The following is a 25,000-nucleotide window of genomic DNA, read 5'->3' as shown; positions in this document are numbered from 1 at the left end:
GACTCATGCAGGGGGTGGGAGGTGTTGTCTATGATGGACATCATCCTGGTCAGCATCCTCCACTCTCCCACTTTTATATATTATATAATAATAAATATATTTATTTATTCATGTATTCATTTTATTTTTTAACTTACTTAGTACCTATCTATTTATGTCTAAAATGCCTTTCCTATATCTGCATTCCCATCCTCTTGCTACCGTGACAACAAAATACGGGACGAATACATTTATCCAATCCAATCCAATCCAAATTATGATCATTTTCCACCCCTGACTGACTGATGGAGAAAGGGAGGAGCAATGAGAAGAGCCAATTCAAACCAGGCAGGAGCTTCAGGTTTACAAATTAGACAATAATATTTCAATATAATATAAAACTGTGTTTTTTTTAATTGGCTTTTCATTATTAAATGTGTTTTTTAGTTTTTATGAAGAAAAACTACGGTTTCTTAGTTCTCTTTCAAAATTAAAAATAGAATTGCCTATTTTCTATATGTTGTTTTGTTTTGTAGAAATATTGTTAGCATAATCACAAAGCAGCCAACTCTGAGTGACTGAACATTTGCTATCATGAAGTTTTAAAGAGGAGTGACAGCGACCTCTACAGACACTAAAGTAGATGAACATTTCAAGGCCACTTACTGTTGGTCCTTCTTGATGTGACACACGTAGTGGCCGCACATTGTGCTCGTTCCCATGTGGCTGATGAAGGCAAACAGTTCATATTCTGATGGGATCGTAGACACAAGTCATTACTGACATGGACATGGTTTGAGAAAATGGCTGCCATCTTTTTTGGGACTCACTTCCTGGTCCATCCCTGACGCAAGGCCCGGGAGGAGGCTCCCGAGCAGCCTCGCTCTCCGTGGCGGAGCGGCCTCCTTCCGACACCTCCATGGATTCCAGGTCGTCCAGGTGTGAGAAGATCCAGTCCACTGCCCGCTCCAAAGTATTGCTCTGTTAGAAAATATGCTGCTACAGTAACCCCGCGATTATCGCGGCTTCACTACATCACGTTTATTTTTCTGGGGGAATTTTTATGCTAATTATTATTATTATTTTTGAAGTTCATAAAAATGTGAAAATCCACGCTGAAATTCGCAAGCGGAAGCCACTCCCCTGTCCTCCGCTTGGTACTAGGACTCAGCACTGAAGTAAAAAATAAATAAATATATACAGTGGTACCTCTACATACGAGCATCTCTACCTACGAGATGCTCGAGATACGAGGAAAATTTCGAGCAAATAATTTGCTCTAAAATACGTGTACATTTTTGGCATTTTCTGACTCAGATTGCTCGTTTGACAAATGAGTTAAAAAAATAATAATAATAATACAAATCTGTGAAATGGAATGAGCCTCTGACCGTTGCTCGAAGTGCTTTGGTTGCTTGTTCCCGGCTGAAGCCCATGGACACGATAGTTGCCAGGTGCTCCTCGGAGACGCTTTCCATGGTCGGCGTGGTTCCGCCGCTGCAGCCAGGCAACACCAACGGTGCTGAGAAATCTGGGTTCAAACAGAAAAGCTTTAAAAAAAAGTTCCTAAAAAGACCCGAGCTGCAGCACGACTGTTTTGCCGTTTACCCGGATCGTCCATGTGGCCCATCACCCAGTTCATGGCCGAGTCGATGCCGGTGTTCCCTGTGTAGTACACGGCTTTCCGGCACGCCTCCAGGGGGAATCCCATGTCGCAGAGTTGCAACACGGTTGAGTCGTCGAGGACGGGAGCTGAGGATTTTTCAAAAGGCTGAATTACTTTGGAGCTTCCATCGTTTCAACAGAAAAGCTAAAGTAAACATGAGTCAAAGAAAGGGTGACGCTATCATTTCCTCAGATGGTGGCCAGCTCAATTTCAGAAAGGGGAATTTTTTTCATATATCCTCCTGACTACCAGTAATTCTAATTTGTCCTCTGTAGAGGACATTTGAAAAACCTAAATATTTCCCACCCACCCAGTGCATCCAATCGCATTAACTCCTTTTGTGCTCTATAGAGGACATTCAGAGCTTTCCAATGATACCAAATTTCTTTTGCAGTATTGCAATTACTCCACATAGATTGGGGAATTTCAAAATAAATGTGATTGGACAAGATTTTTTTCCTGGTAGTCAGGGGGATATTTAAAAATGTTTGCATCATATTTAATTGTTTGACCAAATAAAAAGGAGCAGCATCATGGCCGTTTAAATCGAAATAACAAAATGAAGCATTTATTAATTTTTCGTACCACTTATCCTGACATCACAAGTTTAGGTCCTGAATTTCACAAAAAAATATCATTTTTGTTTTGTTTTTTTAAGTTGTTTTTTTTAACCAATTTCGTCATACGCAGCTGGGTATGATGACAATTAGGCTTTTTGTCGAGTCAATGATGATGACAAAGCCTATGTCTGATTATTATTATTATTATTATTTAGCCAAGCTAAAAAAAAAATTAAGACCTATGCTGAATGCGACTCGAATACAGGTTGTCAAGATGAATAAATTAAATATTTTTAAGATTTCTTAAGACAATGCAAAATCCTGTACTTTTTTTGGTCATTCCAATTTTTTTTATTAACAAAGCAATTTTTTTTGCAGACGCCAAGCAAACTATAATAATAATAGCATTTCCAGTCATAAAAACTGAGTTACGAGTGTGGTCACAGAATTATGCTCACATATCAAGCCAATATAATTTTTTTTAATAAATGGATTAAAAACCCTGAATATTCAGCTTTTTTAAAGATCTAAAACAATGTTTATTTTAGCTTTTTTTAAATATATTTCTAGATTTTACAAAATGATTTTTGAACTATAAAAACAGAAAAAAATGATTAAAAAATGACAATTATTGATTTAAAAGGGGGGGAAATCAGGAAATTTAATATACATCTACACTCTTCATTTTAATTTGATCCTAAAACAGAAAGTCGGCACTCATGATTTACTTTCCCGGGCCACACAAAATGATGTGGCGGGCCAGATTTGGCCCCCGGGCCGCCACTTTGACACGTGCACTAGTGTATATATAGATGTACAATAAAACCAGGGGAAAGGATGGCCACCATTTGAGGAAATCCACCAAAATGATAAAACAAACTGAATAGTGAACAACTGAGGCAAACATGAGGACGACAAAGGCAGAAAAAGAAGGAAAAGGCGAGTGGACGTGAATGAAAGGGAGGAAAGGCGCGGAAAAGACAGACAGACTGACACAGCAGTGGGGAGTAGAGAGAGTCGTCTTCCTCGTTGCCGTGGGAGCCCAGGATACCTTTAACCTCGACATCGGGGGTCATGAGTGAAGTCGGGGCCACCTCAGGTAAGAGCTCCTCCCCCGGTTGCTGCCCCGACGCACGCATCGAGCTCAGGTCCAGCGTGTCAGGGACGTCGATGCTCACGTCTGGAATGAAAACATAAACCGTTCGTCAAACCTATTAGGACATACGCCGTTTTATTTGATTGGTGCTATGACTGCTCTATTATTCGTCGTTATTACAGTGTTAATACTTTGGAAAACGTGTGAGGATTGGCTGGGATGATTATGATAGTCAATGCTAGCGTCACATATCCAAAAAACATTGCTTACCCAGTTTTTTGGGGACCCAGTCGAGGCCAAATGTAAACTTTTTAATCTGAATAACCAGGTGGTCCGGGAATGAGGCGAAGCGGGTTGTTCTGACAAAACATACAAATCAGCTCAAGCAAATATATATATTTCTTTTTTTCGCTTTTTTGATTGTCAGCGACGGGCTCATACTTGGTGGCGGTGGTCTTAGATTGCACGGCCGAGCTCCAAAAGTCGGTGAGGAGCTCGGGCTCGCTGAGGGCCGCCAAGCAAACCGAGAAGGGGATTTGCGCTCGAACGGCGGAGACCGTCGAGTCGCCGTTCTCACGCTGGCGCTCCACCTCCTGCAGCTCATCTGTGGGGTTCATTTGGTAGCAGTGAATTATCACCATTCATCGCCACTGAGTTACATTCCATTCCTCCCAGTCCAAATCGTGGGTCAGATTTGTCATCCTGGCAGTCGTCGTTTTTACCTGTGTTGATGGCCTGATCCATGGGCACAGGCAGCTGGATGATATAATCCACCCGCTGCGTGTACTTGGCCTTCTGAGACTGCTGACATACAATCTTCTCCTCCACTAGGAAGCGGAACGCTTCCGAAGGGTTGGGCCCTGAGCGACAGTTTCTCTGCAGTGAGAAAGTAACAAGGTGAGGAGAGTAAGAATCCGATTGGATAACTTTATCATCCCGTATTCGGGAAATTTCGTTGTCACAGTAGCAAGAGGGTGAGGATGCAGAAATAGGAAAGGCATTTTAGACATAAATAGATGGGTAATAAGTAAGTTAATAAATACATGAATAAATATATAAATAAATATACCGTATTTTCACGACTATAAGGCGCACATAAGTCTTAAATTTTCTCCAAAATAGCCAGGGTGCCTTATAATCCAGTGCGCTTTATATATGGACCAATACTAAAATTGTTATCACGATAAAATAAAATATATCAGTCGATAGGGTACACCATCCTCTACAGCTCTCACAACTACGGCAAGCAGCCCCCGACTACTATTTTCCCCGTAGAAAAAGTTCTGCGCAGTGACTGCTGGGATATGTAGTTCTTTTGTCAATACACCCAATGGATTGTGGCCTGGACATTGACATCAACACAGCTTTACGAAGCATGGAATGCAGCGTTGGAATAGTTACGCTAGCTACTAGCTAGCTACTATTTGCGAATGGATTGTGGCCGCCTGGAGGAACGTATAGAACTCAGCGTTTTCGATGACTCATTTGGACAATTGTTCAATTCGGACACAGAAAATGAGGACTTTGATGGATTTGTGGGTGATGATGACGTGAGTACATTGTAAAATGGCTAAATAAAGTACAACCGAACTCAGTTTTGCTTCTGTTGCCTTTTTAAAAACGTGTTTTTAGCGTGTGGGTGTAGCGTGTAGGTTAAAGCTGGTGTATGTTTTGCCATGCCTGGCTGCGTCTATAAAAACGGTGCGTCCTTTGTGTGTGTCAAATACAGAAATAGCACTTGTTACTGATACTGCGGCTAAAAATACGATGCGCCGTATAGTCGTGAAAATACGGTATATATACACACACATATACACATATATACATACATACACATATATAAGCACATATATACATACATATATAGAAGCACATATATGTACATGTATGCATACGGTAGGTCTTAACACTCAGCCATTTGTTTTGTTAAAGAGCCTGACAGCTGAGATGGCGATCATCCAAGATTGATGGGGGTGATCAAATATACCTCAACCATGTTTATGAAGTGCAATAGAAACTCCTGCGCGTCCTGCTGTCGATTGGTGGAGAACTCCGGGTGGCCGCGGCCGACGAGTGCTTTGAACATTCTTGGTGCTATGCCGATTTGGTAATCCTGTGGGATCGAGAAGCGGGGCCATTAAAAATGATTGCTCAACATATTGTGGGGCAAAATGAGCATTATTTTCCTACTTTGGGCTCAGCAGCACCATTTTCATCCCCAGGATCTGGTGCTGGTTGGGAATATTCGCCCGACAACAGCCCGTGACCTAGTTTGGCTCTGTGAGAAACAACTAATGATGACATCACAGCACAGATTAAATCAGTATGACTAAGGTGGGAAAAAAACAACACTCACACTTGGGTTTTGAAGTCTAGAGTGGGATCACTTGGGGCATCTCCAACAATCTTCTCTATGTTGTCCACATACCTAAATGAAAACAAAGTGTTTACTTTTGTGTTCTGAAGGAGTAATTATCGAGACATTTTTTTTACATCAGGGAAAAAGACTTGGCCCTCCCCTTCTTTGTTCAAGAAGCCATTTCATTGTTATACTTTTTACTTTAATGTTTTTACAACTTTCCTTGTTCTGTTAGCCTGGCTTCTTTCTGCTACTTCTTTTTTGGAACCATTCAGCCAAGCCTATGCTGTCATACACATGGGACTAGTTGTTACAATAGGCAGCAGAAGGAACAACACCTCAATGCCGCTGGAAATTCGGAGCTGGACAAAAGTGCCGGGAGAAGAAGCAACGCTTCAGACCAACCATTCCATCATGGGATAAGATGGAAGAGCTGTCGGCGCTTACCAGGCCGGCAACGGAGTCGAGGGGTTCTACTCTGCTACTGTTGTCTTCAGCTCCAGACTACTGAGGAACTCTGCGAATAAGCTTGGAAGAGTGACTGCATATTCTCTACCTCGGTCCCAGTCTGCAGAAGTTCCCCATCTTGTGGAAGACTTCCTGTGTGTGGTTCCAGTTTTCGTCCAACTTTACAACGTCTTTGAGCCTGTATGCTACCGCAACCAAGATGGCACCGTTCAAGTGGCAGCCGGTGGCGGTAGCTCCGTCCACTCTTGCTCGTTTTTGTGTTGTTGCTGCTTTTCTGTCTTAATGATTTGATTTGGTGATTCTTAATGATCCTGTTTACTTTGATTTGCTTTGTACTTTGTGCTTTTGCTTTGTTGTTCTGTCTAATCACCCTCTTGCTACTGTCACAATGAAATTACCCAAGTACGGGATGAATAAAGTTATCCAATCCAATCCATTCTTCTGGGATTACGGTTACACAAGAAAACTGAGGCCTTGTCACATGTAAATAAGCATAACCGATCAGACTATATTGAGATTTGATATTAATGGATTCCCAATCAAAATCTGGGACAACCCTGAATTAAACTGTCCTAGAGAAGCACAAAAAGAAGGACATATACTAACTTGCTCGCAAAGTCTGGAACGGTGAAGAGCACTTGCATGACAGAGTTGAGGTAGCAGCTGTTGCCCAGGTTCTGCATACCGGTCAGGCCTTTCCCGTACAGCGGACGCAGGGTGGTCCCGGACTCTTGGATGACTTCCCACTCCCCGACGCGCTGGTTTACGGCGATTTCCAGCTCTGTCATGGTTCGCTCCGTCTGAAAAGGCAAAGGTCGGCTCCGATCGACTCTTAACCTGGCAGCTATTCCGTATATGAACTTACTTTCTCCATGTTCATCATGTTGATGCCAAAGTGCGAAAGGTGCTCCGGTAACTTGGAGTCCAGCACCATGTCATCCTCATCATAAGAGTAAACATCTGGATGTGAAAAAGGATTCCATCAAGCCAAAGATTTGACTTCGTTCTCAAAAATGGCGCCGTTTTACCTGCTCCGTCAGGAGTTATGGTTCCCAGTTTAACTGCTAGCGGGTATCCAGTCTCCTGAAAGTACTGCAAGGCGTGGTTGTTGCCACCAGAGCCGTCGAAATACCTGCGACCGCACAGCACTTTGCCGTCCGTCAGGTTCATCCAGAGATTCTCCTGGAGGCTGCACACTTCGCACCGCCAGCCGCTAAAACGCAGAGGGATGCAAGAGTTCTACTCAGTCCGGCTAAACGCTCGTGTCTATGATGACCTTATTGATTCATGGATGTTTATAAATCGACCGATTATCGGCGCCGATATTCGAAATATGGCATATCGGTATCAGCCTTTTTAATCCGACCGGCCTATAAGAAGAAATCAATTTAAAACTGGATTATATTACAGTGGTACCTCGACATACGAGCTTAATTAGTTCCGGGACTGAGTTCGTATGTCGAGCTTCTCGTAACTCGAGCGAACGTTTCCCATTGAAATGAACTAAAAACAAATTAATTCGTTCCAACCCTCTGAAAAAACACCAAAAACAGGATATTGGATTGGAAAAAACATGTTTTATTTCTTCTAATCGCTATCTATTAACAAAGTAACATAACTAGTGGTTTAATATAACTAAAATGTGTTTAATAGAACTAAAATTAGACGGATTTAGCGGCGGTTCGAGAGCTCTCATATTTTTCAATTATTTTGCGCTTAATGTTGATTGTCAACGGTCGCCTTTTCTTTGCAGAACTCTGCCGATCCATTGCTGTTTAATTTGTATGGAAATGTAGTACATTGACCAACGTGGGAAAAAAGGGGGGATTCCCCCCTTTTCCCCCTTTGTATTACAAAGCTACGCCCCGTGCTCACCTGGGAGGGATCTTGATGCCGTTGTCAAGCTGCTTGAGGTCGGCGGCAAATCGCGACTCTTGTCTCAGCTCGCCGTCCCACTGTTGTACTTGCAAGGCATGAGAGACTGAGTCGGCAGCTATGATGCCTGCCATTGACAGGGAAACCTTCGCGGGGGACCGGAGAGAGCAGATTGAATAAACAATAAGAGCCAATTCATGAGGTGGTACATCGCGATTGTTGTTTCCGACAGGTTGTCGATATGCTACCATTTTTAAAAGATATGACCTCTTATCAACAATAGTCACAGGTAGCTAGCAAAATTTTCCAATAAAATAGTGATTAAGTTAACTCATTGGCTGCCTTGTCCTCATGACATTAGTGATTTGCATGTCTCGTTAATAATTGCATAAAATTTGGCCAAAACACATGGAATTCTTGTGAAACGAGTACCGTATTTTCACGACTATATGGCGCGTCGCATTTTAAGCCGCAGTGTCGGTAACGAGTACTATTTCTGTATTTGACACACACAAAGGACGCACCGTTTTTAAAGACGCAGCCAGGTATGGCAAAACATACACCAGCTTAAACATACGGACACACGCTAAAACACGTTTTTAAAAAGGCAATGGAAGCAAAACGGAGTTCGATTTTACTTTAATTAGCCATTTGACAATGTACTCACGTCATCATCACCCACAAATCCATCAAAGTCCTCATTTTCTGTGTCCGAATGGAACAATTGTCCAAACGAGTCATCGAAAAAGCTGAGTTTTATACGTTCGTCCAGGCGGCCACAATCCATACACAAATAGTAGCTAGCGTAACTAGCCCGGCGCTGCCTGCCACCGTTCGTGAAGCTGTGTTGATGTCGATTTCCAGGCCACAATCCATTCGCAAATAGTAGCAAATAGTAGCTAACTAGTAGCTAGCGTAACTAGCCTGGTGCTGCCTGCCACCCTTCGTAAAGCTGTTTTGATGTCGATGTCCAGGCCAACATCTAGCGGTAGGACTTCTTTTGTAAATCCAGCCGGAATGACGGCGAGCTCCAAATTAGTGTGCTCGCCGTCATACTGGGTGTATTGACTATCCCAGTTGTCACTGCGCAGTACTTTTTCTACGGGGAAAATAGTAGAGTCGGGGGCTGCTTGCCGTAGTTGTGAGAGCTGTAGAGGATGGGGTAACCTATCGACGGATTTATTTTATTTTATCGTGATAACAATTTTAGTATTGGTCCATATATAAAGTGCACTGCTTTATAAGGCGCCCTGTCTATTTTGGAGGAAATTTAAGACTTTTAAGTGCGCCTTATAGTCATGAAAATACGGTACCCTGAATTACCAAGTGACTCATTCCGTGACCAGGCTCTAAACACAATTTACCAACACGGGAATTCAATGAAAAGCCATTAATTTGTACCAAGCTTCCAAAAATAAACCTTCTTTTTGTACTTATCGAAAGCGAGAGCTCATAACTCAGAACTTGCAAGTCAAGACTTCTTTATATTTACCCTTTTGTGAGTGAAACACACCCACATATTTTGGAACTGGCACGCAAAAATAACTCACCCGTTCTTTGACGACGTCAGGCATGGATTCAAGGTCGTCCGACGTGACTTCCTGTTTGTCAGGAAAGATGACAACCTTGTAGTCTTCTTCGTAGTGCTCTTGTTCCACATCGAAACCACCTTCGATCCCTGAGCAAGCAAATATGACACATGGTGAGCCCCTGTGAAATGCTCATTCACAAACCCTTAATGAATGTCATTAACTGCTCTTAAAACAAAGAATCTCTTACTTTTGTTGAAGTAGGTAGCTTTCATTTTTTGGGGGGGTGGGGGGCAGGGGGGGGGGGGGGGGGGGGGGGGTATATCAATTCCATACAGGCCAGTATGGCAAACATTACACTGTTTCTTGCATAAAAATTAATATACATCTATACTCTTCATTTTAATATGATCCTAAAACAGTAAGTCGGCCCTCATGATTTACTTTCCCGGGCCACACAAAATGATGCGGCGGGCCAGATTTGGCCCCCGGGCCGCCACTTTGACACATGCAGTTTAAATGATTCCATCTTTGGAGATACATTTTCATCAACAAAAAGGTATCACTTTTGCAAAAAATGAATTAATGCATTATTCAAATTTTAGGCATGTGAAATATTATTATTATAAACAAAGGTAAATATTTTGTGATCTGATTTTCACTTATCTTTCATTCAAATTTTGACATATCATAGAACCAAGATTATTGGACACATTCTGAACTAATGTACATCCGGCATCACTAAATCTTGGTTGATCCTCAGCAACTTTGAGAATTAGGTCAAGAATATGATAAAAATCTACATGCAATGACAATAACATCCGTTCCTAGTTCCAAAAGCCTGCTCATTTTTTGCAAGACTCTGAATTGTTCATGAGTTTGAATATTTTGTCTAAAGCTGTCTTGTGGTTGACTGGCAAAAAGTGTCAATATTTTTTTCCACATTTCACCTATTGCAAGCCTGGTGGGCTTCTTCTTGGGTGGGTGTCCAGATCCTGAGCTGGTATCGTCTTCCTTCTTTAGAACAAAAAAAAAAAAAAGATGTGCTGATAACGTCTTCGATTGTGTCGCTCCTACAGTGACATGTATTAAAATATGATTTCATACCTTGGCCTTTCGAGTCCTGGTGATGTGCAAGTACGCCCTCTGACCAGCCCTATCGTGGTGCACTTTGACATATTTACTTCCAAAGCCCAGGAAACTATTCATACACACGAACAAGCCTCCTTCGCTTTCCTTGAAAACACAATTCAAGACATTTGGTCAAGTAAAGTTGCCAACGAGTGCTACAAGCTAAATGCTAAAGCAAGCTAAGAGGGGCTCTATTAGCTTAGCTCTAACGCTTATTACATTTCAGGGTAATTGTATATTTTCGAAACGTTCCGTCGGGATAAAAGTACAAATAAAATGACATACATAGCTAAGCGGTTTAGCCGTATTCTCTTAATAACGTGGAAATAAAAGAAAAGAGAGCTGCTGCTCACCGGGGAGGAAAATGACAAGGCGCATTCATCTTTGTGGACGCGGTCCCCGGGCTTCGGCACTCGAATTGTGGACAAAACCGACATTAAGACCTCGCTGGAGTCCGCCATGATAAGCTAACTGGTGGAGACGTTCGGGAAGGAAGCGTGGGTCTACCGGGCACCGTAATTCCACCGGCTGGGGTGAGTGACTCGCTTAAAGTAGATAAACGCTGGATGTGTTTGACTTGAATGAACCATGGGACGCTGCCTTGTGTTGTGGGAAGGCCCCGAACACAGCTGCCTGGCAGGAACTACCGTAACACCTGCAATACACAATTTCGCCTTCAATGCAAGTCCATTAGACTGTGCAGGGAAAGATGCGAGTACATTGGGTTTTTGGGATAGTTACGGTAATAGCCGTTGGGAACGTTATCGTAAACATTCTAATACACGACGCCACCTTCAATGCAAATTTATGCAAGCTTTATTGCACGTAACATATTCGTAAGTTCGCTTTCTAAAAGAAAGCGCGACGTTAGGGGGTTGTATTCCCTGGTTATATTTTTACGGAGTGCAAGACTTCATAGAAAAATATTTTTAACAAATAGGAAATATTAAATTACTAGAGAAATAATGAACAGTGAATCAAATAAGTAAATATCAGAGAGAAAATCAATTTGTAAAAATACGTGCTGCATATTGTTGTTAACAACTGGTTGTATTCATAAATTTCTTTATTTTTTGTTAGTTAAATATATATCGGATGAAAAATTATTTCATTTTCAATGAAATGGTGGAAAATGTTCCCAGTGTATTCTTATTTTTTTCATTCCTTTTCAGATGGTCCATGAATTATATTACACACATTATTTAATGAACAAGTAGCCCATTTGTGTTATATTAAATCCGGAAATGATTTTGCTGAGGAAAAAAACATGTCAAATGCGTCAGATTAATCATAAGGGCTGTTATTCACAGTTATTACCGAATCTATTACAATGCAGCTCCTCCTACAGAAATATTTAATTAACATATGGTAAGATTTTTCTAAAATTCATTTTTAAAACACTACAGTGTCGATTAATATCACAACGCCAAACAGAGAACGCTTACAAAACATTCCATGGAGTGAAAATTACGGTAAAAGCTCGTACAAACGTGTAATAACTACGACAACGCACGCCACCTTGTGTAATGAAATGTGTTCTTCCAAAGATTTTCTTTTCCAATGATTGCAACGCATATTAATCATTTAAAAAAAATAAAGTTTAGTTACTGCTCTTAAACCGTCAAACGAAGGCACATTTAAAGAAGAACCCTCTTCATTGTGTAATTCTTACGGTGACATATCAGTTGTGCTGGCACACAACTTCCCCTACTGGGCTGGCGCGGTACTACTGTCAGTCCCACCTCCTTCTCAAACTTCCACCGAGCGACGTGGTCTCCTCTGCCTTCTTCCGCGGGACCATGGCGCTGTCCCCCGAACTCCTGGTTGTCTACGTGGCGTCTCAAGTGTGCTTTCTATGCGCTGCGGCGGCGTCGGTCCACTTGGACGGAGTTTCATCGCTGCTGCAACCCTACGACTTTTTGTACTACTCGGGGGTTCGCTCCTATTTCAACGGCGAGTGGACGAGGGCCGCGGAGCTCCTGGAAAGGTCCATCGCCACCAAGGAAGCTCTCTTCAAGGTCCGGAGGAAATGCTACGACGAGTGTGGAACCACGGGAGAAGATGGACTTCAAAAACTAGGTATATACGTTGCATTAGACACCAGGGGCGTTCCAAACTTTTCTCTCCCGAGGGCTGCTTTCATCAAAAAATACAGGGTGAAATCGTTCTGCTTTCATTTGTGAAATTCATTCAATTAAATAATAATAATAATTATATATCATAATTATTTGGCAGGCAGGTCCTGGTTTCTATTCCAGGTCATGTCCATCTGTGTGGAGTTTGCATGTTGTCCCCGGGCCTGCGTGGGTTTTCTCTGGGTACTCCGGTTTACTCCCACATTCTAAAAACATGCATGGTAAGCTGATTGGACACTCTAAATTGCCCCTAGATATAGATGTGAGTATGCATGGTTTTCCGTCTCCTTGTGCCCTGCGATTGGCTGAGGTCAGGGTACACGGTCGATTGGTCGCCGGTCTTTTGGTCGCCCAGAAGGTAAGTGATAATTACCATTTAAATCGTTGCTCAAATTCCCTAAAGACAAACTTTGAATGACTATTTAGTCATACTTAATGCCCTAGTAATTATTAGGCTAAAGAAAATCATGAGTGCTGACTTTCTGTTTTAGGATCCAATTAAAATGAAGAGTACTATAGATGTATATTACATTTCCTGAGTTACCCCTTTAAATCAATAATTGTCATTTTTTAATCCATTTTTTCTGTGTTTTTAGTTCAAAAATCCTTTTGTAAAATCTAAAAATATATTTTTTAAAAAAGAAGCTAAAATAAACATTGTTTTAGATCTATAAAAACTGAATTTTGAGGGCTTTTAATCCAGTTCTTTTAATCCATTTATTTAAAAAAATCTAAATTTTATATCTAAAATGGTCCGGCCCACATGAGATCTGGTCACCATGAATGTGGCCCGCCAACCAAACTGGGTTTGACACCCCTGATCTAAATCAACAGGAAGTGACACAAATTTCCCCAAAATCAACAGTAAGTGACCTGAAAATCTTTCAAAATAAACAGCTGGCCCAAAATCCACAGTAGTTTTTCAACCACCAAACTCGCATTCCCACAAGAATTTCTCCAAAAATGTCATTATCTAATTTTAAAAGAACATTACATTATTATAATATCGATATGGTCATTACTTTTTTATATTCCTTTTGTATTTTTTCAGTGACCAAAGATGGGAACCTGTGGGACCTGTTGGCTCTGGATTGGGTGCAAAAAAAGGCAGAATGCCTGAGGTTCTGCGTGGGAAGCTCAGTCAGCCGTGTGGGCCAGCTCCCCGTTTCCACGGACATTGATTTCGAGTTCGATTCCCGCAATCCCTACAACTTCCTGCAGGTTACATATTACAAGGTTGGTTGCTAAATTATATATGTTACCTAGCTAGCTAGTTTAAAATCCATTGAAAATGAATTAACCAATACAGTGGTACCTCTACATACGAGCTTAATTGGTTCCGGGACTGAGCTCGTATGTCCATTTTCTCGTAACTCGAACGAACATTTCCCATTGAAATGAACTAAAAACAAATTAATTGGTTCCAACCCTCTGAAAAAACACCAAAAACAGGATATTGGATTGGAAAACAATCTTTTATTTCTTCTAATTCACCATCTATTGACAAAGTAACACATAACTAGTGGTTTAATAGTAATAAAAAGTGTTTAATAGTACAAAAATTATACGGATTTTGCGAAGGGGAGAGAGAGTCACAGAGAGAGGGCGGGGGACTTTATCCATGGCAACGCACTCGTAACCGAACAAACAAATTTAAATTAACTTGGATTAATATATACAGACACACTCAAACAAATGTTTAATTTAACTTTACACAAAACTGAATTCTAATTTTGTTTTAATATTTTTTTTACCTTCGTTCTGCGGGTTAGCGGTTTGCCACGCCTCCACCCTCACGTTCGCTATCGATGGGCTGTTTGCTGTTGTATTCCCTTCAAAATATTCCCAAAATGATGCAGACAAATGTCCCCACAATAGGATAACGCACGACCACTTGCCAACGAGAAGTAGTCTTGAATGAGCGATCGCGGGAGCTAACAGGCTTAGGAAGGAATAACAAGCCTACCCACGTATTGATTGTGGGTAATGAAGTTTTATTCTGAGAAAGGGTGCCATTGCCTATGGGTGTTGTGTGCACGAGTATACTTCATTACGCAGAAAGCCCTCTTTTTGCCCGTGCATGCGCGTTGTGCGTTTTCTGGTCCATGTGTAGGCGAAAGAAACCGTTCAGTGCTCATAGATATCTGTTATACACGAAAGAGATGTGGCAAAAAATATTGCGCTACAATGATAAACATCCTCTCATGTCATGGCCACTTGGCTTTTCTCGCATTTCAGATTTTTCGTATTGGTCCATATATAAAGCGCACTGGATTATAAGGCGCCTTGTCTATTTTGGAGAAAATTTAAGACTTTTAAGTGCGCTTTATAGTCGTAAAAATACGGTACTTTTTTTGGACATCAGTTGGACAAGCCTCAAAAGGCGGCGGCGGCGGCCCAGACCTACTTTGTGGCCAACCCCACCCACCTGGAGATGAGGAACAACATCGAGAAGTACCGACGGATGGACGGCGTGAACGACGACGACTTTTACGACCGAGAGACGGCGAGCGAGAAGCACTGGGTGAGGACGACCGCAAAACGGCGTCTCCCTCCATCTTTTCCCATGGCCCGCTGTCGCCCCGCAGCTCTCGTACGACTCGGCGCTCCAACTGGAGGCGTCGTCCGAGTGGCCGCGGGCGGTCGACCGATGGCGAGCGTGCGTCAACGAAACCCTGCGTCAGACGGACGAGTGCAGGGTGCAGTGCGAGGTGGCGGCGCAGCGCCTCCCGGAGGACCGGGGCGTCCACGGCACCGACGGCGTCTTCGAAAAGGCCGCAGGTACGCCGGAGAAAATTTGAAAAACGCCCCCTTTTGGCCATTTAGCGGCGCCGTGGCATTAAAACGCCCCCTTTTTGTCCATTTAGCGCTTTCCCTTTCGCTGCTGTCGTGCCAGCAGTGGTGCGTGACCCAAGTGTCCACGCGTCCCGGCCGGATATCCTCCCAGGACGACTTCCTGCCTACCCAGCTGGAGCACATGCACATCGCTCAGTTTCAAGGTTGGGCGACACGCCGCCATTTTTTTTTTTTCGCCGTTTGTCCTCGTGACATTTGGAGTCCAATCTGACAGCCGGAGACGTGAAAGGCGCCGTGCAGACGCTTCGCTCGCTGCTCCTCTTTTACCCGACTGACAAGGATTCCCTGGACAACCTGCAGCTCTACCGGGAGACACTAGGTGGAGACAAAGAGTCTGAGGAAATACAGGCGGCAAAGGTAAAATCTGCCCGCGAGTTCGGGCCGTTTATTTTTTACAGGTTTGTTTGTCTGTTAAAAGTCGCCGTTGACGATGCTAGGCGTCCGATTCATTTTGCCAAGAGGGGGCGGGGCGAATGCATGGGCGTTCCTAGTTAGTTTTGTGCCTTGGGCAAACAACCCTCTTAGCCCCCCCCCCCAATGTTCAAACTTATTTATGTTGTTCCAATACACACCTAAACAAATAGGTATTTTTTCATATAATATCATTTTAGCAAAAAATAATCAAGCCAATAGCCAATCAAGGACGGATGACCATTCACGCTCACACTGTAGCGTGATCCAAAGTTATGATAATAATATGCCTAAAACAATTTTACACTTTTATTTCTTCTAAAATTGCAGTGTTATGCTCTTCACATTTTTTGATATTTGGCTAGACGTGGAGAAGACGTTTGGAAAAGGGAAAAAGAAGGCCGATAAGGGAAAAACACTTGAGAAATTAAGCAATAATAGTATTTTTTAAATGAAGGGATGAATGAATTTCCATCACTTATCATTACAGGAGATCGTTCGCTACGTCAAACGCTCGTTGCGAGAGAAGAAGCTTCTCTATTTCGCCATGGAAAATCTCAATTACACTTTTACAGACCCGGTACGTATTCATTTGGATTTTAATAATTCCCCATTAGGGAGACTTTATCGGAGTTATCTTGTGTTTTTGTGCAGGATCTTTGGACGCCACTGGAGGTCGTTCCAGAATCTCTGAGAGAAACGTGGAGGTAAGACAAGGATGGGGGAAAAAAGCAAACTCATAATGACATAACTTAACTTTCTTAGAGCTGAGAAGGAGAAAATGAATGAGAAAAGAAAAGAGGAAGAGCAGCAAGAAGAGGTGGACGACAGTGGCTTCTACGCAGGTCAAACACGCATCATCTTTTTAAACGTAGCCATATTTTCTATCCTCATCTATATTAATCCTTATAAAGCGTGATTTATGGGTGTATGTTAAGATTCTCTTGCTACGTTTGTCCAAACCGTGCAACGTCGAGATTTGAATTTTTTTATGGTGGCCAGAAACGGCTGTCGGATCCTAATAGACGATGATTGAATTTCTTCCGTTTTTCTGTAGGCGGTCCAATCCGCCAAGTGGGCGTGACCATCACCATGGACGAACTGCTCCTAAACGGGACCAACCGAGTGGTGCTGGACGGCGTCACCACGGAAAAAGAGTGCGACAGGATGTTGAAGCTCGCGTCAGTGAGTCGGGTTTTTTGCCGTTTAAAAAAAAAAAATATATGACTTCACTCCAACCTAAGCAAGTATCGTCATCCGTTTTATTGCCAGGCGGTGGCGTCAGCGGGCGACGGTTACCGTGGACGCCGCTCGCCGCACACGCCTCACGAGACGCTGAATGGCCTCACTTTGCTCCGAGCGGTGAAGGTGAGAAGAAAAAAATGTGACGTGATGTGATTTTTTTGGACGTCCGCCATATTTGAACAGCTGGCGGACGACGGGCTGGTCAACGGAAGTGACGCCAAGTTGCTGTACGAGTTGGGCGAGAGAGCGCGCAACCTGCTTCACTCCTACTTCAGGAGTCCGTCGGGACTCTTTGTCGCCTTCACGCATCTCGTGTGCCGTAGTGCAGTTGCAGGTGAGCGACGATGCCACTGACGGCGATAGACGTCCAATCTATTTAAACCGGGAGTTCCAATTCAAATGAATCGGGCGTTTACATCAAGGGTGGCCAGTGAGTTGAAGGTTCAATTGTTTAATTGAGCCAAAGTAAAGACTGCTATTAGCATCCATTCGCTTATCCTCACAAGGGTCGCGGGGGGTGCTGGAGCCTATCCCAGCTAAGACTAGGGACGCCCTTAATCGGTGGCCAGCCAATCGCATGGCACGAGGAGACGGTCAACCATTCACCTTGGGGCAATTTAGCATGCACAACCAGCTAGCCTAGCATGCATGTTTTTGGGACATGGGAGGAAACGGAGTTACCCAGGAAAAAAAAAACCACGCAAGCCCCAGGAGAACATACAAACTCCACACAGTGAGGACCCTGGGATGGAACCCTCGTGTTGAGAACTTTGCTTTCAAAAAGGTTAAATGTAGTTAATGCACTATAAAAAGTCACACTATGTCCTTTTAGTCATGCTAACTAAGGATTTTAATTAGACTTTTGAATTAGTGGTTCTGTTCTCTTAAGCTAAGTTTTTTTTGTTTTTTGGGTTGGTGGCCATCAGGGAACCAAGAAGGAAGAATGGACTTGTCTCACCCGGTTCACGTGGACAATTGTCTTCTGGAGCCAGACACCAAACAGTGTTGGAAGGAACCACCGGCTTTTATACACCGAGACCTCAGGTACACCATTTGCTTGAGTTGTTCATTTAAAATGTGAACTTCCAATCCTGACATTGTTATTGTGTTATTTTTCAGCTAGAATTTGGAACATTTCTAATAAAAATGAACTTCTGTCCACAGCGCCGTTCTCTACCTGAATGACGACTTTGACGGTGGCGAGTTGTTCTTCACCAACAGGGACGCCAAAACGCTCACAGTGAGTATTTAAGATTTGAACCCATTCCTGAAATGAAAAAAAAAAAAGACACATTTTCAAAATTGAAAGAAATGACATCAACATTTGAAAGATATTAAATAGAAATCAAAGAAAATCTTGAAAAATAATTTCTAAATAAAACCCTTAACAGTCATGAATCATTTGAGACAATATGAATTAAAAAAATGAAAGCGGATTTTATGATTCAATTCCTACTATTAATTCAATTTGTTTCATTCCTTTTCATCTTTACTTTTATTTATCATTTTCATCCGAATTCAATTACATTTTCTATATTTTGTAATATAATTTGCGAACTCTTTGGCTGTCATTGACGGAGCTAGACGTCCATCCTACTTCAAATCGAACGTCTCTTCGTGACGCACTCGTTTCGATTCGCGGCTAAAGGAAGATTGGACGCCGGACGATTGGACGTCTGGCGCAACCGATGGCACTCAGAGACACAATTGCATTTTTTTGATGCCACGCAGGCTCGCGTCAAGCCGACTTGCGGCCGTCTGGTGAGCTTCTCGTCGGGACCCGTCAACCCGCACGGCGTCACGGCGGTCACCCGAGGTCGGCGCTGCGCGCTAGCGCTCTGGTTCACCAAAGACAAGCTCTACAGGGACATGGTGAGTGAGTGAGTGAGTGAGTGAGTGAGTGAGTCTTGGAGCTTTGAATTATGATGGGAGATTGGCGTGTCTCCCCGAACGCAGGAGCGAGAGGAAGCGGAGAAGCGCTGGTCCCCGGACGCCGACGGAAAGGACGCGGCGGACGAGACGCAACAAAAGGAACGCAACGTTCGTAACCAAGCGCCGGCCAAGGGGAAAGCCAGAGGCCGGGTGACGGTGGGAAAAGATGAACTCTGACGGGGACGTGCTGGAATTTACTTGCTTCTTATGGAACGTCAAATTTCTAACCTTTGTCGATTTTTTTTAATACCAAAAAGTCTCAAAAACCTTTTTCTGTGTCATGGAATATTTCCATGTTGTAATGTTGTTCAAATTGTAACTCACTCCTTGAAAACGGGGTCATAGGGTCAATTAGCTAGCTAACCAGCTAGCTAGCTAACTAGCTAGCACCAAAATTCCACAATCGCAAAGAAAAGTATTCAAGTGATACCAACTGCGATGTTTTTATAAACATTATTTCCATGCAATGCAAGTTAGTTTCAGTAACTTTTGAGACAGTTTTTGACTATTTATTAGTGTCACTGTTTTTTTAATTGATGTGAATCTAATGAAAAGATGCGTATGTATATACTGTATTTATACTTACAATGTAAAAAGTAAGTAAACTATTTTTCAGATCTCCTAGCAGTGTTTCTTTTTGTTTTTGTTCAAGTCAAAAGAAAACTTGTTTCAATCGAAGTAAAATTTTTATTTTTGCCTATAAAAATGCTATTTTTTTTATCAGAATCTGAACGCACACTGAATCTTAAACATAAAATTACTTTTTGTTAAGGAGGGGGCAAGATTCAATTTTAAGCTTTGAACAACAATTTTACTGTCACAAAACCGCCAGCAGATGGCAGCAATGCACCCTTTTCCATAGGGAATAATAGTGCAAACTTATTTTACATTTATCAGGAAACACCAAAAATGGAACAATTTGTTAAAAACATAACTTAATTTTTTACATGATAACTAACAATCACATTTTACGTAGTTACTCTTACACAATTATCATACAATTTTTAATATGATCATTATGACGATTTTTATATTATATGATCTTCTGATAGTGGACTTTTATTTATTTTGATGTTGCCGTAATATGATTCTTTACAGTAAATCTTAGAACACAAAATTCTGGAGATTTAAAAAAAATAAAAACAACAACAACAGCTGTGAAAATAAACTAAAATGACTAACAATCAGAGGAGGGGCTATTGTAAATTTTTGACCCCAAAAAAACCTGAATGTGCATCCGATCCAGATTTATCTTAAAAACATTGACCTCTCGTCTCACCCGCTTATTAACAGCTAAAAATAAAGCAACTGTCCCGAAACTTGCGGAGGGGGTGATTAAGCACCTGAGATGGAGGCCAGTTTTAAAGCATCCATTAGTTCCACGGGTTAAAACAAGCGGGGGGTGTAGCACAGACGTAGAAGAGACGGCATCCATGAGGAAAAGATAGAAATAGAGAGATTAGCATTAATCCCTCCATAAATGAGTGCATTTGTTTATGAAGCTTAAAGGGTCTCCCATTTAGAATATGGAATCGTAATCCAACGCCGGAGATCTTTTAATCATTGGGTGGAGTGACGCTCGCTCGCTCTCAGCTAACCGACGGACCCCCCACCCCACCCGATCCCACTTCATCCCACCTTCTCAAAGTCCACTCAAGTGCTGTTTATGTTCCATACTGTATAGACGTTCTCACCCGTGTCATAATCCCAACCGGCTACAACTTGGGCGGAATTGGGTCGTCGCGTCTCTAATGGTTGCGAACATTGCCATTCGTCCTTAATGTGGGTGCCGCCAGAGAGAAAAAACAAAAAAACGGGGCACCAATGTGTACAAACTCACATTAGACGCCATCGTTCTGTGTTTTACCACAAGTTACGTAAGGCCTCCAAGTAATATTGGAATGGACTCCATCACGGGAATTGAGTGCGCATTCTAGTGAAGAGGAAAAGGCTTCAAATTCAAAAGCACAATGATCATTTCGACGATATTGACCATCTGGTAAAACTGATCGCGTGGATTCACATCACTACTGCACAGCAAAAAAAAAATCAAATCTCACTTCATTTATTTTCTTTCAAACTACATATACACATCCCCAAACTGTTTTTTTTTTACATTTACACCACTAGTCCTCCAAACATTTTTCCTCATCCAGTTTTTTGTAATCATTTTTCTGCAAACAAAGCATCTTTCCAACACCTTGCAGGACCATAGCCCTCAACCAAATGTGATCACCCAACCTCAATGAACACCAGTGCAAACGCCACGTCCAATCTGAGTCCCAAAACCTCTAAATTTGGCAAAATCTGAAGAGAAACAAAAAAAAAAACCTCTCAAAATTTCTATAATTGCCATCCAAATAACCAAGGCGCAACTCCACCATAATACATGGTTTCCAAGCGCAATATCTGTAATCACCTTAGATGAGATAACTTTATTCATCCCATATTTGGGTAATTTCATTGTCACAGTAGCAAGAGGGTGAGAACACAGACGCAGGAAAAGACATTTTAGACATAAATAAATAGGTAATAAATAAGTAAATAAACAAAAAAACAAATAAATAGATAAATAAATAGATAAATAAATAGATAAATAAATAGATAGATAAATAGACAAATAGATAAATAAATAAAATAAAAAATAATACAAAATAAATCAATCAATAAATAAATAAGTCCATACATAAATAAATTAATTAATAAATATTTGAAAAAATAAACAACACCTAAATAATCAAGTTCCCCTTTTCTAACCAATCTCTGGCCAAAGGACAAAAAGGGAGTTAGTTTTATCTTCCTTTCTCTTAGCTCCTTCTTTGTCAAATGTAGTCAAATTTCGCCTTTCCGGATGAGCGACTGCTGCGCCATAAAAAGTCATTTATCCAGACCCTCTTCTTCTCCTTCTTCTGCCCTCCCCTTCCCTCCCCTCCATAATTTCCATCCCTTGAGTGACCCCCCGCGCCGGTGTCTCGTGACCCCGCTCGCCGTTAGCGCGCTAAGCGCCTTCTTTGGTCTCCCCCCCCCTTGCCTCCTCTCCCTTTTTCGTCTGCCCCCACGGCAGCAACCGCATCTGACTGGCATTGGCGGGCTTTATCCCCTCGTCCTTGATCTCTCTTCATCCCTACAATCCTCATCTGTTCCTCACAGGGGAGCAGCAGAGGAGAAGAGAGGAGAAAAAGGAGCGGCAAGGCCCGTCGGTGGAATGAACAAACTCCCACTGACTGATTAGTCTAATTCTGATTACAAAAAAACAAATATTCTGGAACATTTCGCGAGGATTCTCCAAACAGGTGAGGCCTATTTTCAGGCTCTTTTTTTTGTTTTTGACTCATTGCACATCCATAAAGTACAAATGACAAAAAAAGTTTGCCCACCTTCAACTAAGCTATGGTCTTCAAATGTTATATATTGTAAAGAATAAGACATGCTCAGATGTTATATTTAAAACGTTGTCATTTTAGCCAATAAAATTTAAAGGGAGTGCTTTGAATTTTTTTTAAGCTAAATGTTGATTTCTCCCAGCAAATCGACAAATGTTAGTGATATTAATATTGTAGGGATTAAGAGAAAGTACAAAGGCATTATTACTGAAATGGTGTTTTTAGATACACTAATTAAATATTGGAGTGGCTATGAGAAGCCTTGAAATATTTTGAAATCAAGTAATGATGTATTCTTTTTTTTAAAGTTGTTTTTTTCCATTGATTCGTGAACATCTTGTGCTAGCTGATAAATTATGGGAAAGATCAATAGGGTGCAAAAACCTGAATATATACAGATTTGTCAGAATTTTTGATGGAGAATTGTCCAATCCGTCTGTTTCAACCATCAACGGCAGCCAAAGTTGACCAACAAAATAAGTAAAAGAGAGCAAAATACAACATTCAGTAACCTCATAATAATATTCAAATTTGGTTTTGAGTTGTTGGAGAACTCACCAAAATAAGTCTTCAAAAAATGTCTTAAAGTTCTGTGTTGGGATCCATAACTTTTGAGCGCACTCAGCAAATTAAACAAAAATTAAAAAAAAAAAAAAAAAAACAAGAGTACACGTACTCTATTTTTCTTTTGAGAAGATTTTTTGAACCTCAACATCTCTTCATAAAATATATCAATGTAGCAAGAATAAATGATCAAACCCCTCCCCCAATAAAACCACATAAAAAATCAAAACCCGACTTTTTACTGTTGCTTCCGACTATACTTCCACTCCATAAATGCCCCCCCCATCAACGACACCCCCCCCCCCTCGTCTCTTATCCACATGCAAAGAGCAGTCAGTAATCGGATAAGAGCAGATTTGATTCATAAAGCCCACCCCCGCCCTCTTCCCCTTTAAAAACCTCCACCGACAGGATTTAAACCTCACTCTCCCGACTTGCCTCTAGTGACCCCCCCCCCCCCCCCCCCCCCCTCACACAGACACCGACCCCAAACCAGCGGCATGGCTCTCCCCTCCTAACAGCCGTTTAATCACAAACAATGACGGGACATTATTTTCCCAAATAAAAATAAAAATTTAAAAAAACAGCCATCTGTCGTCATTTTGATTTCAAGCGAACTCATTGGCTGCCACGGATGGCGATAGTCGTCCAATCTAGTTTGACTGGGAGGGCTCGCCACGATGGACAGATTTCCAAGTTGAAATGGATTTTTTATCCATAACTGTCAATGGAAGTGAATGAGTGAAGGGCAACAAAATAATCCAAAAGTAGAAGGGTATTCCAAAATACACTCATATTTACATTACTGGACTAATTGCCCATTTGTTTCAACGTGTTGTGCTCCATGTAATGTTAAAGCTGACAAGTGGCATTTCGGCTGAATTCAAGCTTCTTGTGGAGTCCGTATTCATTGATTTTTTTTATTTATTTAACTTGGACACTGCCGATCTCAAAGCTATAAACCGTTTCATGAACATGGCTAAAAACCACCATATGATCATGTACAAATAATGCATTTTCTTTCTAAAAGCGGGGTGTTGTGTCCGCCAGCCAGTCAAATCGGATTGGACGTCTATCACCGTCAAGGGCAGCGAAACCGGATCACCTGATACCAGCTGCCGGTATAAAATGATGCGATGTCTGGCGACGACAGCAAACGAGTTGAAAAATATCGTAGATAGAGTTTAGGCATTCGCACGCCTTGTCCTCCCCTTCCTCTCTTTTTTTCTACGTTAGACAAATAAGAGGCAAATTGTTCAGGTCACGCGCTGGCTGATTCAAATTGTGAGGGAACACGAGAGAAGAGGCAGATAAGATGACGTTGCTCAGCTCGAGAACAGTCGTACGTCGACATCGTGTTAGCTTTAAAGCCCCACTAGCGTGACGAGTGTTTACATTGACTGAATCTTACTAACCCAAATGTAATCACCTCTTTCTCTCTGCCATTTTCATCATTATCTAGAATATAAACAGAGATATACAGAATTTAACATCTCCGCCTTTTCTAGGTTTGTCTACTGTTGGCGCCACAAATAAAAAAGTATAATAATGTTAAAAAAGAAAGAACAAATGGAGTAGACTTTCTAATCTGGAGTCGGTTATGAATGAAAATACATTCATTCACAAATGGTGCACTTCAGTTTCCCAAAAACAGGGAATTATTCATGTCAAACGAACACACATTTGCTTTAAATTTTCTTTTCCCTGCCAACCTGAACTGGATTCCGGGTCTTAAAATCCCAAAACCTGTGTCACGACGACATCTGTCAGCTTCCCCGCCTTCATCCATTTTCAGATTAAGCACCTCTGTT

At 41.9% G+C, this 25,000-nt stretch overlaps 3 protein-coding genes and 1 long non-coding RNA gene across 7 annotated transcripts in view; 2 read left to right on the top strand and 2 right to left on the bottom strand.

Annotated features, from left to right (window-relative positions):
- The window catches only part of usp5 (ubiquitin specific peptidase 5 (isopeptidase T)), a 13,543-nt gene extending 1,217 nt beyond the window's left edge, over window positions 1-12,326 (bottom strand). The window contains exons 1-20 of one of the 2 annotated variants that reach the window (XM_077597616.1): window positions 12,182-12,326; window positions 11,017-11,318; window positions 10,640-10,768; window positions 10,483-10,549; window positions 9,554-9,681; window positions 8,004-8,149; window positions 7,157-7,341; window positions 6,994-7,088; window positions 6,735-6,928; window positions 5,658-5,729; window positions 5,492-5,579; window positions 5,289-5,414; window positions 4,024-4,177; window positions 3,743-3,905; window positions 3,572-3,660; window positions 3,200-3,385; window positions 1,588-1,731; window positions 1,371-1,510; window positions 810-960; window positions 646-730 (exon numbers count right to left, since the gene is read on the bottom strand). In XM_077597616.1, coding sequence (XP_077453742.1) covers window positions 646-730; window positions 810-960; window positions 1,371-1,510; window positions 1,588-1,731; window positions 3,200-3,385; window positions 3,572-3,660; window positions 3,743-3,905; window positions 4,024-4,177; window positions 5,289-5,414; window positions 5,492-5,579; window positions 5,658-5,729; window positions 6,735-6,928; window positions 6,994-7,088; window positions 7,157-7,341; window positions 8,004-8,149; window positions 9,554-9,681; window positions 10,483-10,549; window positions 10,640-10,768; window positions 11,017-11,124 — 2,450 coding nt within the window. In that variant the 5' untranslated portion in view covers window positions 11,125-11,318; window positions 12,182-12,326. The remainder of the gene's footprint in view (window positions 1-645; window positions 731-809; window positions 961-1,370; window positions 1,511-1,587; window positions 1,732-3,199; window positions 3,386-3,571; window positions 3,661-3,742; window positions 3,906-4,023; window positions 4,178-5,288; window positions 5,415-5,491; window positions 5,580-5,657; window positions 5,730-6,734; window positions 6,929-6,993; window positions 7,089-7,156; window positions 7,342-8,003; window positions 8,150-9,553; window positions 9,682-10,482; window positions 10,550-10,639; window positions 10,769-11,016; window positions 11,319-12,181) is intronic. The other variant, XM_077597617.1, reaches the window with a different exon arrangement.
- gnb3a (guanine nucleotide binding protein (G protein), beta polypeptide 3a) overlaps window positions 1-25,000 on the top strand; it is a 55,945-nt gene that overhangs the window by 25,145 nt on the left and 5,800 nt on the right. Inside the window, exon 1 of one of the 2 annotated variants that reach the window (XM_077597619.1) lies at window positions 22,329-22,535. The exons of the other annotated variant lie outside the window; for it this stretch is intronic. The gene's annotated coding sequence lies outside the window, so the exon portion shown is untranslated. Of the gene's footprint in view, window positions 1-22,328; window positions 22,536-25,000 lie in introns of those variants that run through there. 2 annotated transcript variants of the gene reach the window in all.
- p3h3 (prolyl 3-hydroxylase 3) lies at window positions 12,419-19,866 on the top strand. Its single transcript, XM_077597624.1, has 16 exons — window positions 12,419-12,742; window positions 13,850-14,034; window positions 15,164-15,322; window positions 15,387-15,579; window positions 15,666-15,797; window positions 15,869-16,011; window positions 16,556-16,645; window positions 16,720-16,772; window positions 16,831-16,910; window positions 17,123-17,250; window positions 17,338-17,433; window positions 17,494-17,644; window positions 18,237-18,354; window positions 18,475-18,550; window positions 19,042-19,182; window positions 19,267-19,866. The coding sequence occupies exons 1-16, from the start codon at window positions 12,463-12,465 to the stop codon at window positions 19,417-19,419; spliced, it is 2,178 nt and encodes a 725-aa protein (XP_077453750.1). The 5' UTR covers window positions 12,419-12,462; the 3' UTR covers window positions 19,420-19,866.
- LOC144072547 (uncharacterized) overlaps window positions 18,192-25,000 on the bottom strand; it is an 8,663-nt gene continuing 1,854 nt past the window's right edge. The window contains exons 3-4 of one of the 2 annotated variants that reach the window (XR_013299826.1): window positions 18,488-18,577; window positions 18,192-18,401 (exon numbers count right to left, since the gene is read on the bottom strand). This is a non-coding gene — a long non-coding RNA (uncharacterized LOC144072547). Of the gene's footprint in view, window positions 18,402-18,487; window positions 18,578-24,759 lie in introns of those variants that run through there. The other variant, XR_013299825.1, reaches the window with a different exon arrangement.

The sequence above is a fragment of the Stigmatopora argus genome, chromosome 4 (assembly GCF_051989625.1).
Source record: "Stigmatopora argus isolate UIUO_Sarg chromosome 4, RoL_Sarg_1.0, whole genome shotgun sequence".
Taxonomy (NCBI): Eukaryota; Metazoa; Chordata; class Actinopteri; order Syngnathiformes; family Syngnathidae; genus Stigmatopora; species Stigmatopora argus.
Note: the sequence above shows the minus strand (reverse complement) of the source record. Positions and strands in the feature narration are given on the sequence as shown.